Source organism: Triturus cristatus, chromosome 2_1 (assembly GCF_964204655.1).
Source record: "Triturus cristatus chromosome 2_1, aTriCri1.1, whole genome shotgun sequence".
NCBI classification, from domain to species: Eukaryota; Metazoa; Chordata; class Amphibia; order Caudata; family Salamandridae; genus Triturus; species Triturus cristatus.
This window is the reverse complement of record NC_140581.1, coordinates 843839717-843857854: the sequence shown is the minus strand read 5'-3', so window position 1 is coordinate 843857854 and position 18138 is coordinate 843839717. Positions and strand designations below refer to the sequence as shown.

The following is an 18138-nucleotide window of genomic DNA, read 5'->3' as shown; positions in this document are numbered from 1 at the left end:
CCTGGGACTGATAGATTGCTGGCGGTTGAAACACCCTGGACAAGCGCAATATACCTTCCACTCCGGGGCCCACGGTAGTCTTTCGAGGCTTGACTATATGCTAGTGCCTGCGGCCCAAGCTGGGATGATTGGGGAGGTGCGACACTTGGCCCGCGGTATATCTGATCACTCCCCTCTTTTGCTACACTTAGATATCGCCTTGGGGGCAGAGGGGAGGGTTGCGCCGATCAACCCCTGGTACCTACGAAACCCCACGATCCGTGCAGACCTGGTTAAGTCCCTGGACCACTATTTTGACGACAACGTGGGGTCGGTGTCTTCCGCCGTCTCCCTTTGGGAGGCCTTTAAGACGGTGCTCCGGGACCAGGCTCTGTCTCTCATCTCCCATACCAAAAAATGCGAGGCGAAAGAGGTGGTTCGACTAGAAAATGAGATCACCGAGTTGGAGATCGATTTGGAGCAAGGTGTTACGGATGACAGACTGCATGTGCTGGGGCTTAAGCAGGCCGACTATAAGGCGCTGGTTACTGAATCTGCTAAGAGTATGAGCAGGGAGCAACAGGGGCGTTTGTACGATATGGGTGATAAGGCGGGGAAGTTGATTGCCTGGTTGGATAAGAAGGAGAGAGCGAGTCGAGTGGTGCCGGTTGTTGAGAGGGTGGATGGTGTGTGTGTGACGGACCCCGGTGATATTGTTGATTGCTTTGCGGAGTATTTTCACGGGGTTTACTCTCCGGTCTCTGAGCGATCGGAGGAAGACTCTCGACTGCTGCTTAAAGACATTGCTCTGCCATCTCTATCTGATGAGGATAAATTATTGATGGATGCGGCCCCGTCGCCGGATGAGATTGCTTTGGCCATTCGCTCTATTGCTTCTGGCAAGGCCATGGGTCCTAATGGCCTTCCCATCGAATTATATAAGTTGCGCCCAGATAAGATTGCGCCGTATCTCCGGGACATGTTCCTGGAGGCACAGGCGGCGGGCTCCCTCCCCCCTGACCAACGTCTTGCTACTATTGTTGTTATCCATAAGGAAGGGAAGCCGCGGGACCGGTGTACTTCTTACAGGCCTATCTCTTTGTTGAACGCGGAGCCCAAAATCCTTGCCAAGGTACTGGCCAATCGCCTGATCCGGGTCGTGGGCGACCTGATTCATCAGGATCAATCCGGTTTTATACCTCATCGCAATACCGCTTTGAACCTGCGGCGACTGCATGGCGTCCTCGCTAGAGCGCCATACATCCGTGAGCCGGCCATTTTGGCGTCCCTGGACGCTACCATGGCGTTTGACACCTTGGAATGGCCGTATATTTGGGCAGCATTGGCTAAGTTTGGGTTTGGCCCGGGGTTTATCGGTTGGGTGAAATTGCTTTATGATAACCCACTGGCACAGGTGGTGGTCAACGGACGGGTGTCGGCTCCCTTTGTTTTGGGTAGGGGCACGCGACAGGGATGTCCGTTGTCGCCTCTTCTCTTTGCGCTTTGTTTGGAGCCCCTTGCGGAGTGGCTGCGGTGGCACCCTTCGATGCGTGGCCTTAGATGGACGCCGGAGTACGAGGATCGTGTCTCCCTATATGCGGACGATATCCTCTTGTATCTTGCATCTCCGCGCAAATCGCTCATTGTATTGGTGGATGTGTTGAGCTCCTTTGGTCGCAACTCCGGATTGGTCATTAACTGGGCTAAGTCTTGTGTGTACGTTCTCTCCGGGGAGGCCACCCCCCTTCCGCGGGGGTGCCCCATCCGGGTTGCGCAGTCGGGGTTCAAGTATTTGGGAATCTTTATAACCCTGGACCCGGTGGCCCGGTATGAGCGGAATCTTCTCCCCCCCCCTTCAGCGCCTAAGGGCGGATGTGGCGGGTTGGCGGCGGCTGCCGCTCTCGCCGCTCGGCCGGGCGGCGTTGTTCAAAATGATGTCGCTGCCACGCTTTTTGTACGCCCTACAGAACACTGTGGACGTAGTGCCGGCCCGCTATTTTCGGGAGGTTGAGTGTCTTCAGCGTCGATTGTTTTGGGATGGGCAGCCGCGGATTGCTCTTGCCAAGCTAACTCTACCGTGGTATGATGGGGGGGTCGCTCTCCCTGATATTAAACGATATTATTGGGCCTCCCAGTTGGCTGCTGTCAATCACGGGATGTATGGGCCTGCTTTGAACCCGGCTTTTGAGATGGACAAATTGTTATTGCCAAGCGGGGATTATAATCGAGCACTATACTCGGGGTCCCTTGATGCGCGATTGACAGGCCCGACGCGGGTCGCGGTGCAGGTGTGGCATGCAGCAAATGCGGCGATGGGGTGGAGGGGTCGCTTGACTCGGGCAACGCCATTGTACGCCTCCCAGCGTTTGGGTTATCTGTGTACTACGAAAGGCTTTGAGAAATGGGATATGATTGGTATCAGCAAGGTAGGGGATCTCTGGACGAAAGGGAAATTTAAGACGTTCGACATGCTGAAAACTGAATATCAGTTGAACGATAGGGAATACTTTCGGTATGCTCAGGTTCATCATGCCTTGTGTTCCGTGTTCCCGGACGTGGCGGCTATTCCAGAGTCCTCCCCGTTGGAAGACAGAGTATTGGACGGCTATGTGCCGAATAGCACCATTTCGCTGATTTATAAGAAGCTTATCAATGATCGAATGGGTTTGCTGACCTCATTGCGGGAGACATGGATTGCCGACGGTTTGGAACTTGACGACGAGGATTGGGTGTCAGCGGTGGCCTCCCCGAAAGAGGTGGCTATCCCGGCCCGCTTGCGTTTCGTCCAGCTTAAGATACTTCATAGAGTGTACGTCACGGGGCCTGGTTTGATGCGTATGGGGTATTCGGTGGACGGTCTGTGTAAGCGAGGCTGTGGACTACTGGGGACTTTCCTCCATATCCTGTGGGAGTGTCCAGAGGTGACTCGGTTTTGGTGTGTAGAGTGCATGCGGTGTTAGAAGAGGTCACGCATGTTGCCTTGTTGCCGGAGGCACGGAGATGTTTGCTGAATGTCTGGGAGCCGACTGATTACAATGTGATGCAGACGCAGTGGGTGACTCTGGGCTATATGGTAGCGAAGCGTGACATTGCACAACTGTGGGGCTCTCAGAGGCCACCAACGGTCTCAGCGTGGAAGGAACACATGGACTGGTGTATGTTCAGAGAGAAAACGGTGTATGTGGCGAGAGGCAAGCCTGGGAAGTGGATTAAGGTGTGGGGTCCCTGGAACTCCTATCGTGGAGGTATTTGCGCCCCGCCCCAGACGCGTGAGATGGATGCTGCTCTGTCTCCCTAGCCCGCGCATTCCTCTATGCTCCTGCGACATGCGCATTTGGTTTCTTCTGCCTGCCCCCCCCCCTCTTTCTCCCTGGGTTTGTTTACTCCTTCGATACGGGGAGCACATGTTACTGCTATTAACCTCCTCTGCCTTGTGTGTGTGATGTTTTTCGTTTTCTTCAAAAATATGAAACCTTTCTTTGCTTGTCTATGGACTGCGGCTGCGGCCGGCTGAGTTGATTAGCACTCCAGTAGCTCTCTTATTGCTTCATCGATGTGGTTGTTAAGCTGTGTCTAGGCTTATAGTGTGCATTAGCGGCCGGCCTGTTGGTTGTAGGCCCATACTTGTATGTCTCTGAAACTGTAATAAAGGTTTTTCAAAAAAAAAAAAAAGAAGGAAACAACATATGGGTGTTATTATGCATTGAGAAATGTTTTACGAGGATCACACTCCGGATCAAATTCACTGTTTTTTATAGGGAGATTAATATTTTTTGTTAGGGTTGAGTGTTAGAACTGTGAAGTCTTTATGTGAAGTAATATGGTGCTAAGTGGTGCTCTAGGAACAATAGGTGTTGCAGTGGTTAAAATATGCAAGAACTGTACAGTAGGGTTATGCAGGGCTTGTCTTGATTGGAAAGATGGAGAACAGCCTCATGAATACATACCCAGGTTTGGAGCACTACTGATTAGGTAAATCCTGGAGGGTGAGGGGTGTTCTCGATGTACTGTACAGATATTTGAGGATAGTTAAAAGAAATGTTGAGGGGCAAAGAGTGGAGAAGGATGGCAATAAGAAAGACATTTTGGAAGGACTGTACAACAGCTAGAGGACTTAAGCAGAATACAGCAAGGGATGTGCTTTGATTTGGGGGGATTTGTGGTTACAGGAAGGTTTATGGGTGGGATTTTAGGAACACCTACTGAATTAGAGAAGTGGGTATTCAACTAGGCTTTTGTGAGGGTATTGTATTCGCAGAGCTGCTCTATTAAATTAGCCTTTTTCACTCAATCAATGGCCTGTGGTCATTGGTGCTGTCTCGCTCAATGAGAGCCGTAGCAGAGTTTACTTGGCTATATGAGCGGGAGGGCGAATCTACACAATGAAATGGGCTAGAATTGGTTGAGACGTTTAGGGGACAGGTTTGGGAAGGGATTAAGGTTTAAGGGGTGAGATGTTAGTAGAAGTTGATGTATTAATAAGGTGGGGATTTGCCAAAAGATTGCATGGATATACCTGTTCTATTAAAGCAGTCCTTTTCATTCACTCATTGGCCTGTGGTCATTGCACACAGTCTTAATTGATGCATTAATATTAAGAAATACCCAGCCCGAGAAGAGGCGATGAGAAAGAGGTCATCATAAAGAGCCCTGTTACAAGAGATAGCTAGGGTATGGATTTGAAGGAGAACAATCCTTCCTTATTCTAACAATTTAGGTCAATTGCGAACGGTTTCGACAAGCATGTACCTCCGGACACCAAGCAGGAAATCTTACATTAATGGTACGAGGTTATGTTACTTTTGCAGCTTCAGCTACTTATCACAGTTGCCCATCAGAGCACTTCTGGTTAGAATTTGCATAGTGATATAATGATCTGTCATGTTAATGACAATAGGCAACAATATGATGCACTTCTTTGAGGATTCAGTTATGCGCGATGTATCCAGCTGCTTTCCGCTGAGGTGTCCAATACCCATTCCAACATGCCACCCTAGTGGTGCTGTAAGCATAAACAAATTTGATCTTGGCCATAGAGGTGCTATGTACGTGAAGAACAACGAGGCTAAGGACTTTCGTTTTTCTCAAGTCCTTACAGTGTACAACAGAATAAAAACACTTCTATAAGACACAGAGTGGAGGATATCAGGAAGACATCAATTTGTCTCTATGGGTCTAAAAGATTATACCCCGGTAGAGATAAAAATGCACCTGTTGGAAGTTTCACCACAATAGAAAGCAAAGTAGACACAGTAAAAGCTATGTCTCCACCCACAACAATAATTACCTTTATATAAACATGTTTACAGACACCCCACAAAGCAGACAACGGGACTGAAATTGGTGCCCATCAGCACACTTCAAGCAGTCTCTGTTAGTATGTTCAAAATAATAACAAGACAACACAATCAGAAAAAATACATAAACGCTCTATTTGCAAAAACAAACCAGAAGTTGCTTGAGTTACTGGATAAAACAGTACCCTCTTAATGAGTAAAGTGGACCAAGCCCCATTGAACTTAAAAGGAAAATTCTACAAAAAACACAATGTGTGAGACACTAGGTTTGTCTATTACACAAGCGTAAACAGAATCAAACATATAAGGGGAAGAAAAAGGAACAAACTGATTCAGTGACATACAAAAATTGACAGGGCTCCAAACATTGTGCACTACTCTATGTTTTAGAAGCAGATGACCTAAACAGACCATGCATATTTAGAGTGTGCAAACCCCTATAAGATGAATGCAGAGTAGAAAATGACAGCTGGAATAATTCTGAAAGAGGAATTTCTAAATGCCATTGTTTCAATAGTAATAAACATCAGGTACAGAAAGCCAAACACGACCATTCCACTATATAATTTGAAGATTTACTTATTCAGCGATGTAATCTTTTCTTCTCTTTTGGTGGTAGTAGGATATAACACACACTAAATATCTGGTGCCACAGTAAAACTCAGAAAAGACCTTGAAGAATGTAGTATCTATCAACCTAAAACACCATTGGATTTCCCATCAACATATACATGATCACACTGGCCAACATCATCTGTGCATTTGACATCAACATGCTCTCCTACGCCAATGGCACGCAACCTATACGGTGGGTGACCTTTTCTACGCGGCCACTACTTCGGATTGCCTTTACTTCGCATCGTTAGTGCGCAGAAACCATTACTTCACATGGTTTTACTGCGCATGACCGTTACTTCGCAGGATATCCACATTGTTGTTTTTATTTAGGCGCTTCCATTTCTAAAAAAAGTAGTACGACTCTGAAGACGCAGGAAGCTGGAGCAGTGGAAGGTGATCCACGAGGAGAGAGAGGTAAGTGAAGCTGTGTGTACGGTTGTGTAGGTGTAGTGTAAAGTAGTGTATTTGGGTGTAGTGTATTGTATGGGGTCGTGAATGGTAGTGTTTGGGAGTAGGAAACGGACTGGGGATAGGGGCAGGGTCGTGCTGGAGTTAGTGTTTTAGGGTAGTGTTGTGGGGATAGTGAAGTGTAGGGTAGTGTTTTAGGGTTTAGTGTAGTGTCGGGGGTTGTGATGGGTAGTGCATGAGTGTAGGAGTAGGGGAATGTGTATGTTCGTGCAGGGGGTAGTGGTTTTGGGTAGTGTAGTGGTGTTTCAGTAGTGTAGGGTAGTGTAGTGTTTTAGTGTATTGGTAGTGTTTTAGAGGTGTAAGGTAGTATGATACGTTATTCCGCATACCATTTTTATTACTAGGTAAGTTTTTACTTCGCATACATTAACATTTTCATTGTAATGGTATGTGAAGTAAAAACGTGTGTAGTAACGGTTATTGCTAAGTAATAAGCGCATAGTAATAGCATGCGAAGTAATGGCATGCAAAATAACGTCTAATTTTCGACCTATAACCTCCCTCTCGGACAAGACCCCCAACACAACAAACAATTTCACCCCCTGCATGACCGAAATCACAAAACTGCATGAAATCCAACTGTCTGGAGCTCAACACCAACAAGACAGAAGTAGTGATCTTCGACAAGAACACCTCACTATGGAACTGCAATCGGTGGCCAGCCGACCTGGACCCACATCCAGCATCCATGCTAGGAGCCTTGGAATAATCTTCAACAGCAAACTGGACGTTACTGTAAAGGTCAATGCCGTCACTGCATCCTGCTTCCACACCCTGAAGATGCTGCGAAAGATCTTCAAATGGCTTCCAGGAAACACTAGAAAAACTGTCACTCGTGCCCTAGTCACATGCGAGGTGGCATATGGAAACACCCTCTATGCCGTGATCACCAAGCAACACAATAAAAGAGTACAAACCATCCAGAACTAAGCAGCCAGACTCATCCTCAACCTCCCACACAGAACTTACATCACACAATACCTCAGGGGGCTCCAGTGGCTGCCGATACACAAACACGCTCGCTTCAAACTGCTTACACATTCAAGTCACCACCTATCTAAACAGTCGCATCTCCTTCCACCAACCACCTAGACACCTCCACAGGACGCCTACCTGCACACATCCAATGCATGCACAGAACCAGATCAGGAGGATGGTGTTCTCTTACATAACTCCTACGTGTGGTACAGTCTCTGACTCCACATCAGAGCCTATTCCGCTCCTCTTGAATTCTGCAATAAACTGAAGAGCTGGCTTTTCAATTAACTGACCTACCAGAGGTAGGGCAAAGCACACAAACCTGCTCAGTGCCAGGATACCTTCATGGGTGTTAGTGCTCTTTACAAATTCACATGACATATGCAACCTGGGTTAGATTTCCAATAGCTTCCAGGTCAGAATTCTGGATACAGTTCTGCACTCTCTAGTCAACTTTGTTTGGGGGGAGACAAATGTCTAATAACATATGTAAAAAGAATTGGTAGAGCCAATGTGCATGGCTTGCCTGCTATACACATAGTACACACAATGTAGAGCCATTATTCGATGTATATGATATTGTGAAGCAGAAAGTTACTGCAGTAACTTTATCTTCTACACAATATGTTCAATGGCACAATGTAAACTTCTGCAACATGCTAGAGAACGGAGATGGGTGAGCTTTTTTTCCTTGTTTCCCCTATCTCTCATTTGATGTGATATACAAATTGAATAACTATTAATTAAACTTCATGTTATGATAAAAAAAAAATATGACTAAAGAAATCAAGTTCCATTCAACATAATGCATCACCTGGATGTGGTTCTCAAAATGTAAACTTAAAAACCCATAACATCTGATCAACTGTGCCAGATATTGCACACAGAGATTAAACAAAATAAGTGAGAGGAGAACCCATGTGGAATTTGACATTTCAAATAATATGTAAAATCACTGGTCAGATAAAAAGTAAGTTAATCAATCATGGTGAAACCAGTGAACTCACAGCATGCCAGGGGACTGATAAATAGCTATGAACAACAGTGGGAAGAACAACTGAAAATAGTACAAGACCACATCATACACCACCAACTGTTACTTTTCAGGTCTGATAAGACAACTCCCTCTGAACTTCTCTCCAGACTAAACCCTGGACTGGAAGGGGTCCTCCTGCATGTCAAGAAATTCTAAACTAGCATAATGTACATATATGTATGTGTGTGTGGTGTATATATATATATATAGAGAGAGAGAGAGAGAGAGAGAGAGAGATACAGACAGATATATATTATATCTGAAACAATCAATAAATATGTTTCATCATTAAAAAAACATGAGCACTGTGTTCTGCGCAAAACACTTACAGGGAAGTTTCGAACAGTATTCATCAACAGCTCTCTCCCCACCCCAGGGTGTGAAGGGGTCAGCTTTGGTTCTGGGAAGAGAAACTCTCGAGTGTTTTCTTCAAAGAAAGCCAGAAACTCTCCCACTGAAAAACAGAAAAAGAAATCATTAATTTTAGAATGTGTTCTTAAGGAAACCACATCTTCAGCTGCTAACTGTGAAGTTGGAGCATTTTTTTAAAGTTGCCATTCCCTGCAGTAAAAAGACCAATGGATATCTCCTAATGCAAAGTTACATATTTTCAATTAAACAGTGTCATGTGCTCTCCTCCACTCCCAACCACCAACACACCGCTAACAAATTAAGAGTGTCACAAGTTTAATTATCATCAACTATAAGCATATTGGCAATGGTTTGTATCATTAAATTTTAGCATGATTTGAGATCTATTATAAAAGTTTTCCTTAAAACTGGGGCCATTGGCTTATTGTTCTTAACTGGTAAATTAACCAAGACTGGTTGAAAAAACATACAGATAGGAGATTCACATCTGTACAAATATTTAACTAGTACATGAGCCAACATATTATTAAGAAATTCTAAAGTTTGAGTTTGTAGGTAAAAAAAGTTACAAGTTTTTTTTCTCAAAAGATGGTTTAAAAAGTTTAGAATTATTTAAAAATCTTTTTGAGATTTTATTAAAAATCTGGTGTCCAGAATACAAAGTGTTACAATGATTTGCGAGCCTTAACATTTCTACTACAATGTTCTGAAGGTGTCTTTTAAACAAAGCGAAATGCTGCAGGGGTTTTAAACTCCAACATCAGTGTCTTACTGAACAGCAGAAGTCACAGGTTCCTTTCCAACTCCATATTGTATATAGTCAAAGTGAATATTTAAAATTCAAATCAATACGTATTCTGGAGTCACAGAGATAGGAAAATTAACTTCATGGTGATTACCGTACTCATATTGAGTGGGAAACGTACCTCCATACATAGGAGCTCAACTCCAAATTCATGTTAACATATGCAACATCCAAGGTCGATTTAAAAACCACGTGTATGGAAGATTGCAGATAAACTTTAACTAACAGGGGGACGAGACGATGGTTGTTTGGATTTTGTAAAATAGAGAATAAAAATAAGCATAATGAAATCGCTATGAAGGTATATTTTCGTATAGTGTCATCATGGTTACCCCAATTCCAAACTGGTTGTCCACTTGATTTTTGCAATTTTTTTCTGTTCAGCCAGGCGAGACATGATATGCCGAATTAACCCTCGAGTAAACAAGTTGTTCAGTACCTACAGGCTAGAACCAAATTTTTCCTAGGGTGCGTCCAGCATAATGTCTGCAAAACGTATGCACCGAATGGCCCACTTTACTCCTCTACAGAAATGTATGTAATGGGAATGTGTCTTTAAAATGGCAATGACGCTACCTTTGCTTCAAGGAAATAAGCAAAGAGCCTCTTTGAGGCTGATGACTTTTAGAATCATATGGCTTTGAAATGAAATCCAGTCCTGTCGCTTTATGGCTGTGTGAAATATCACAATAAAACCAGATATTCTGAGTGCCTCGTCAACTTAATATATATTTGTTATAAAGGATGTAATCATTAAGCACGCAGAACTTCAAAACAACTACACATATACAAAGGGCACGAGTGGATTAAAAAAGACATGTCATGTAGATGTCGACATGTAATTCCTGTTGTTAAGTAGTAATAGTACAATACATATTCACTGCGGTATTTTGACACAGGATCACAAGTGATTCAAGGGGTTCAGGATACATCACATTACAAGCTGGCCTTTTCCAAAGGTCTAAATCTTCCTGTAGCTTTTGGGCCCTCACAGACACTTTGTAGCTCTGGAAGTCTGGCCATATCTGCTCCCAATGATGCACCTCTATATTCCCCTGATGTTTTGAAGACTCAGAAGTAGGAGTTTCAGAAAATGAGCCTCTGAGTGGAGATAGTCAGATCAGTACCGGAGCCTTTTTATTCCTTCATCCTCAAATGCTACACACACTTGAAAGCCCATTATGTTTGGTGTGCTGGTAATGAATTTTAACCCTCTTAGAAAATCCCCTAATGGCTTAATTTCCTAGAAGCATGTTTTGCTTTTGGACGTAAAATGTCCCAACTCCCAATGGTGCAGTTTTGCACCATTAGGGTGTTTAAGGAACACTGAACCCCATGATCTTGGTCTCCTCCATGGTTTTCATATGATCTCCATGAGGGTTACGTACTTCATTCCTGCTTACAATTTCAGCATCCATACAAATGTGACCTTAATTTTCTTATAATCAATGCGATTTGCCAGCATCCATAATCTGAAGTAGAATGGGGAATCTGTCTCTATATTGTCTGAGCCCCAGTAGGCAGATAGCCTGTTATGAGAGGCCACTGTTTTGATTTGAGCTGTGCAAGAGCTCCCACAGGGGCCTAACTATGTGACCCACATGGATAAATTATTTTTGTGAAGAATATCTGAATTATAATTGGTAGCTTTGTGATGCAGCATAACGAGATATGTGTGTGACAACTAAAACAATACCAATATTGTTAATAAATAACATTTTAAAAAGTCCAAACCACAAAAGGTACAAAGACAAAGAAAATACCACAAAAATGAATAAAATAGAATGGCAGATGAAAAATGATAAAGAAAACAAAAACACCACATGAGAAAGCATCGAGGAGAACCATTCAATGATATCCTCTGAGAAATGCACAGCAAATCTGAAACAAAAGCAAAAATCTACTCCATACTATTGTCCATAACCTCTGCATTTTCAGACGACGAATGAACGAGGTTGAAAACAAATTGGTGACTGATACCCACTGAGAAATTTTACCTTCAAACTTATAGATGTTTCTGGATGAAAAGTAGCTTCAGCGTGCAAACGTGTAGAATGTATTTTGCATAGGCATCAGAAGATTGGATACAATAATCAGGCATTCCTTCAACAACATCAAATCTTCCAACAAAAACGGGAACAACCATGAATTTGAGCACGCCAATGCAGCCCCTTTTTCAGGGAAACCGACAGGTTACAACCCATCCGCAAGACCATATTTTTAAAAATATACAACATTGTGCTCACATTCTGGAAGTGCTGCTACCATTTTCAAAAAAGTAGCAAATCATTAGGGGACCTCCACAGCAGCAAACAGGCTTCAAAGGCAGGACCTTGACTCCTTCAGCAAGAGGCTGCTGCCACCAGACCTGAAGTAAATGCTAGAAGCACAAGCCAGGTACAGCAGAAGACTCCAGACACCTCTCTGCAGACATGAGGGAAGTCTTAAGTACAGTAGAGAGGTCTACTTTTAGGATCCAGGCAGATTCTCTCCTTCAGTAGGCCAACAATGTTTTTGCACTCATGCAGCGGTGTGGGGGCAAACGGGGGATCTAGCCAGTCCAAATAATATTCTTGCTTCCTACTTTCTGTTTTGTTCCAAAACTGTGTGTTTCCTCTCCTGAAAACATTCTTTGCAGCAACGTTATATACATTAAACCCATATCTTAGTTGTGCAGAATTCTCTCCTCCCTCCCTACTTCACCTCTGACCCTCCTATTTCAGTCCCCTAAAGGAAAGCTATTACCCAAACTGGAGCTTGGCCTACAGTGCATGGTTGTACTTAGTCTCCTTGGCCCGTCTTCTAAAGGGAAAGAGTGCTAGAGATTCTACTCAGTCAATGATGTCATACTTGACAGGACCTCAGATACCAGACATCTTGGCCTGGTTGAGCAGTTCTTTGAGTTTGAATACAAAGTCAACGTAATTTGTGATGTGAGTGCAGTTCTAGATAGACATGAGTACACCATTGGAACGTACTTTAGTTGAGCTCAGGCAGAATATATTTCATATATAAAAACTACTGTAAGTGTATTTGCTAACAGTTTTACTTCACCGCTTTTTTTAGCTCACGTTCCAACATGATGCAAATGTGGTTTTGATAAAATGTTCCAATCAAACATTACATGTAACATTACATCTTTTTAGCCCTTGAGGTATATATTGCAGCAATAGTTGCTTGGAAATTATGGAATCTAAAATCACATATTAAGGTTTTGAAGCAGAGGGTACAAATGAATCCTTCACTCTTGCTTTCCATATCTGTACACCTTGCAATTGTTCAGTGGATCTACACAGGTACCCAATTGATGGTTATGGCATACTGTAAAGACAAATGCCAACCAAAATAAACAGAAACAATGGGGCCTTTTCAGCTGACTGCAGATACTACAGATCGAGTTGCTCATAGCTTAGGAATGTGGGGAATAGAGGACACATATGGATTCCCTTACAATCGCCCTCTATGAGGTTCCTCTCAGTGGGTATTTTTCTCTGTTTGTCACTATTAGGCTGGAATGGGAAGTTCTGAAACCTGTCTTGACAAGTAAGATAGGGTGAATTTGTATGGCACTTTCATTGGCTTATGAGCACACAGGAATGCTTTTTCTTCTCTTAATCTAGGGTGGTGGAGTGGCAGCTTTCTGGGTCAAGAATAGTGCTGTTTCTATGACTGCCATTTATCAGACAGCTATAGGGGCCTCCCCAGTACCTTTATGAAACATTAATGACTGGATATGAGTACCAATGAGGCTGAGTTTGTAAGAATGGCTCTCAGGGTAGGTGACGTTTGAACAATAATTTTTGTATATATCAGTGTAATTTATACAGGTAATCATAGGGCAAACTGAGCTTACGCTTTATAATTCACAATCAATTAGTTGAGATCCAAATGACTTAAGGAGCGGTAAAAGGTTGAGGGATGAAGCTGTAATGTCCTGATCATTTATTAGCAACATTCATTACACTGGATCCTACTTCCACACCCACGAGAATATTATAAAAAAATATTTTCTGTTACTGAATCACCTGTTAAGTCTTCACAGTAGACTTTATGAGAAAATGTCTAGATGTTTCCCTTCCCCCATGAGAGCCTGACTGCAGCATCCACTTAAGAATTAAGGGCTGAGATTGGGAAAGGCAAGACTTTGTGTAATGAAGACAACTGTCCTGTTACCTGTTTTTGTATTACTCTCCCGGACTCATATGTCCTCGAATTGTGAGTTTCTTCCTGTTTTGTATTCTTACTTGGTGTCGATATTGCATTTATGTCCTTCATTTCATCCTTTTGTAAGCTGCTCTGATATCCTTCGGGATCTTGTTCGCGCTATACAAAACTTTATAAATAAACGGATAAATAATCCTGGGATTTCTAATCTTCAAAAACCTAACAAAGACTGCACAGTGCTTTCTGCAAATGAAATTAATGAATGGTTGTTCTGCAGCAACAACAACACCATTGTTGTTTGCCTCCATTCATCCTTTTTATTGCCATTTGACTAGGAAGACAGGATGCTGGTCTGCTAAGGTCATTGCTTTTATATTTTGATTAAGAAATGTAATTGGCAGTATTTTAATGTGACCTTTTGGTAGGTACACTACCTTCCCAAAAGATTAATGTTTGTCTCTTGCTTAAAGATGGACCTAACAATTTACTAAGGTGGCCTGCCACCTTCCAGCATGGCAACTGCTTTGCAGATGTCCAAGTCGAATCATGACATCAAAGTGCATATTCTAGAAATAAACATAGTAATGATTTTTTCACAATCTATTGCACTTCCTAAATTACAAACGAGGTAGTTTATGCATCGTAATTCAAAAAAGAAACATTCTGAAATTTCAACTTTTTTTGAATAGTTAACTAATTAAATGTTATATTACTATAATTTGAATACTCTTACAACAGTCTTACAATTAAAAAGAGAAGGTTGATGGTTGGAAATGTCAATGTATTCATAAATGGCAAATGGTGTATTAAAAGACTAGGACTGAGGTATAACGCTTCCAGAAACAAAACATCGCTCCAGAATATTTTGAGCCACAGGAAAACCACAGAAACAATGCTGTTCATGTTGAGACTTCTGGACATCTCATTCTAGACTAAGTCACTCCTGGTGACTGTTTCATAGTTTCAAACTCGAAGCAGTGCAGAACTGACCCATGCCAAATATTTTACATTACATGAAAAATTCTAACTGAGTACCAAAGTACCATATAAAATTGAATAGCTCTCAGAAAATGGACATCATATTACTTCTATTGTGTGACGTCAACCACTTCAGAGCAAATGTAGATTATATAACTCATACACCAAAGAAACAAGAAGTTAGTGTAACTTTAACTTGTCTTGGCTAGAATTGTATAACCATTGACAATAAGAGAACGTGTCTCAGGCCAGCAACTCCACCTGACCCATCCAACAAAGGACAAGATCCTCCACTCCATCTTCTGCCAGTTCAGCTGCCTGACCATTCTCTTCTGTCATCAATGCTGTACTGCCACCATTATCCTTTTAAACCTGTCAACAGCTTTTGACACCGCAGATTAACTCACAGATGCTTCCAACTGGGTAGCCCTAAATATCTAAAAGTTTAACTTTAAAAAGCAAAGGTTTTCATCATGGTCAAACAGTTCTTTGTTTTGAAATCTGCCTGGTGCCCCTCTGTTCTTGGCACTGTTCCTACTCCTATGTAGGATAAGAATTGTGGTATTAGTATTGGCTTTGCATCATCATTTGTACATCACATTAAAAAATGTGCTCAGATGGTTTGTCCTTGTTTTTTAGTCTTATTAAATTTTCTGATTCCTTACTACCAAAGGTAGATATCGGATAGTTCACGCATCCATATTATCACACCAAGACTATGTTAATCCTACCCTATGGGGCCATTCAGAAGGAAGCGGAAAAATCTTTTTTACAATGTTCCAAGTTGTACCTCAGCCAAACCGTACTTGCACTAGCTTCTCTGGCTGCACTTTGATTTTGAATACATGTGTACTCTACACTAAACAATCATGGGTTCCGGTCTGCAATATATGAGACAAAAATGTCAGCCTTATATGCTTGCTTACGTTTTAAGGACTACTTTATGCAATCTTCTGAGAATGCCTAGGATTCGGCTCTCCAGTGTTGTAATCCTTTTTAGGTCTCTTCTAGGCAGCGCACACTTGCTGTTATCTACAATTTTCATTCGTTCTTTTGTGTGCCATTCTTAAATGCTGACTTTTCAGTGGTGCATTGGATGTATTTGTCCCTGCTTTTGGTGCTTGGTTTCCCTACCATGGCAACTTGCCCTATTACCTGTACTCGTTCGCTCCTGTCTATTTTGGCGCAATATTTTATTTCTTCTCAGATCGTGTTTTCAGAATGTGGTGTTCCTGTGCTTTTTGAGCATAAGGTGCTCAGGTTGTGGCATTTGCATTTTCCAACAAGAAGGTAGCGTGTGTAAACAAACATTTCTTAATAAATTACTTTTGGAACTCATAAGGCTTTTGTTTGAACAGCACATGTGACTTTAGTATGATCAGCACGTTACTTTGAGTGCCTTGTTTTTCCTGTGTTACTGCTTTCCCCTCCCACCCACCGTTTCTCCATGTGCTGTCCCATACACCTAACCCCTACTCCGTCCTTGCTTGCGGGGGTCTGGGTTTTCAGGTGCACACTGTATAAGAGTGACTGCATGGCCACTGTTGCTGTCCCATCCCTGCCCATCCGGGCAGGCTGCATGCACCCTGCTCATGGGCTGGCACTGACCAGTGAATGGGGCATTCCTCTGGTGATTTGTAATGTAATGCACCTTCCTACACCAGGCGAGCACCAGAAACCATACATGTACCCTGGCGGTATATATATGCAAAGATTGTGAACATGCACTTTTACAGAATGTGATCCAGGCATTGCAATAGTTTCACCATGGAGGCGGTTTAACCCTACGCCTGTGTGTTTGTACATCTGTGTATATGTTTGTGTGTGCATGTTTGTGTGTGTGTACGTGTTTGTTGGGCATGCATCTGTACCTGTCTGTGTATGTGTGCGTGTGTCTGTACATATGTTTGTGTGTGTGTGCATGTTTATCTGTATATGTTTGAGCTTCTGGTATGTGCTTGTTTCTGTGACATTTGTGTGTGTTGGTGCACTGGCCTGTGTGTATGTGTGTGCAAATATATCTGTATATGTTGGTGTGTGTGCAAGTTTGTCTGTATATTTTTGAGCTTCTGGTGTGTCAATATTTTGTCCGTGTTTATGCACCCGCATGCATGTATGCGTGTGCAAGTGTCTGTGTATATATTGGTGTGTGTGTTTGTCTGTATATCTTTGGGTTTCTGGTGTGTGAGTGTTTGTTTCTGCATATGTGCGTGTTTTGTGTGTTTGCATACACCTCTGTATCTTTGTGTGTATGTATGTGTATTTTTGTGTCTGTATATGTTAATGTGGCTCGGAAGCTACAGATCATCTGCAATTAGAGTGATGTCATCTTTTGGCACATGAAACGTGCAGCTAAATCCATACCTTTGTTGACAGCAGACAGGGGCCCTAGGTCCTCTCTGCCCATCTCCGGCTACTCTCCAAAGCATATGGTCACCATTCTCCTCTGCTGCCCTGTGCTCTTGTGTAAACTCTTTTACTGAGCGTGCCTCCTCTGCACCACTCCACTCCACACCACTCTACTCTGCACCACTCTACTTTATACTACTCTACTCCATGCCACTGCATCACTCTACTGTACCCTGTACCACTCTACTCTATGTCAATGTACTCTTCGCCACTGCACTCTACACCACTCCGGTCTAGGCCACATCAATCTACTCGTCTTAACTCCACTCTACGTCACTGTACTCTATGTCACTCTGCAATACTGCACTCTACGGCAATGCACTTTACTCTGTAACACTCAACTCTATGCCCCTGCACTCTACGCCAATCCACTCTATGCCACTCTAATCTACTCTTCACCATTGCACTCGACACCAGTTTAGTCTACGCCATTACATTCTCTGCCACTATATGCGCGTGCAATCTACCCTGCAACCCTTCACCCTACGCCACTTCACACTACACTGAGAACAATCTACTCTACGCCACTGCACTCTTCACCACTCTACTCCACTATGCGCCACTCTACTCTATGCCACTGCATCAATCTACTCTGCATCACTGTACTCTACGCCACTGCTCTCTCTGCCACTCTACTCCATTCTACACTACTGCACTCTGACATTATACTATGCAACACTACACTCTCTCCCACTGAACGCTGTGCTACTCTACTCTGCACAACTCCACTCTATGCTACTCCACTGTACATTACTGCACTCTATCCCACTGCACTGTATGGCACTATGCTCTTGTTGGGGGGATTCTGCACCTACACGGAAATATGCGCAGGAAAACAGGACCTCAGTGTATAGGGGTGTACCAACCTATCATCTTAGTACCCAAAATCCCAAAACCGACTAGCTATGGTGTCTCATTCGTTCTCCTCCAAAAATCACGAAGCTGCAAATGATTAGACAAGCCAGAACACAACACTTCCGACTCTCTCAGGAATCGCGGTAGTAAGATATACCCTTTTGCTCGCTCACTCGTAC

General features: G+C 43.1%; 1 protein-coding gene across 5 annotated transcripts in view; it reads right to left on the bottom strand.

Annotated features, from left to right (window-relative positions):
* SPATA6L (spermatogenesis associated 6 like) overlaps window positions 1–18138 on the bottom strand; it is a 497016-nt gene that overhangs the window by 292053 nt on the left and 186825 nt on the right. For all 5 annotated transcript variants that reach the window (XM_085632931.1, XM_085632940.1, XM_085632934.1 and 2 more), the window contains exon 5: window positions 8706–8830. In XM_085632931.1, coding sequence (XP_085489057.1) covers window positions 8706–8830 — 125 coding nt within the window. The remainder of the gene's footprint in view (window positions 1–8705; window positions 8831–18138) is intronic.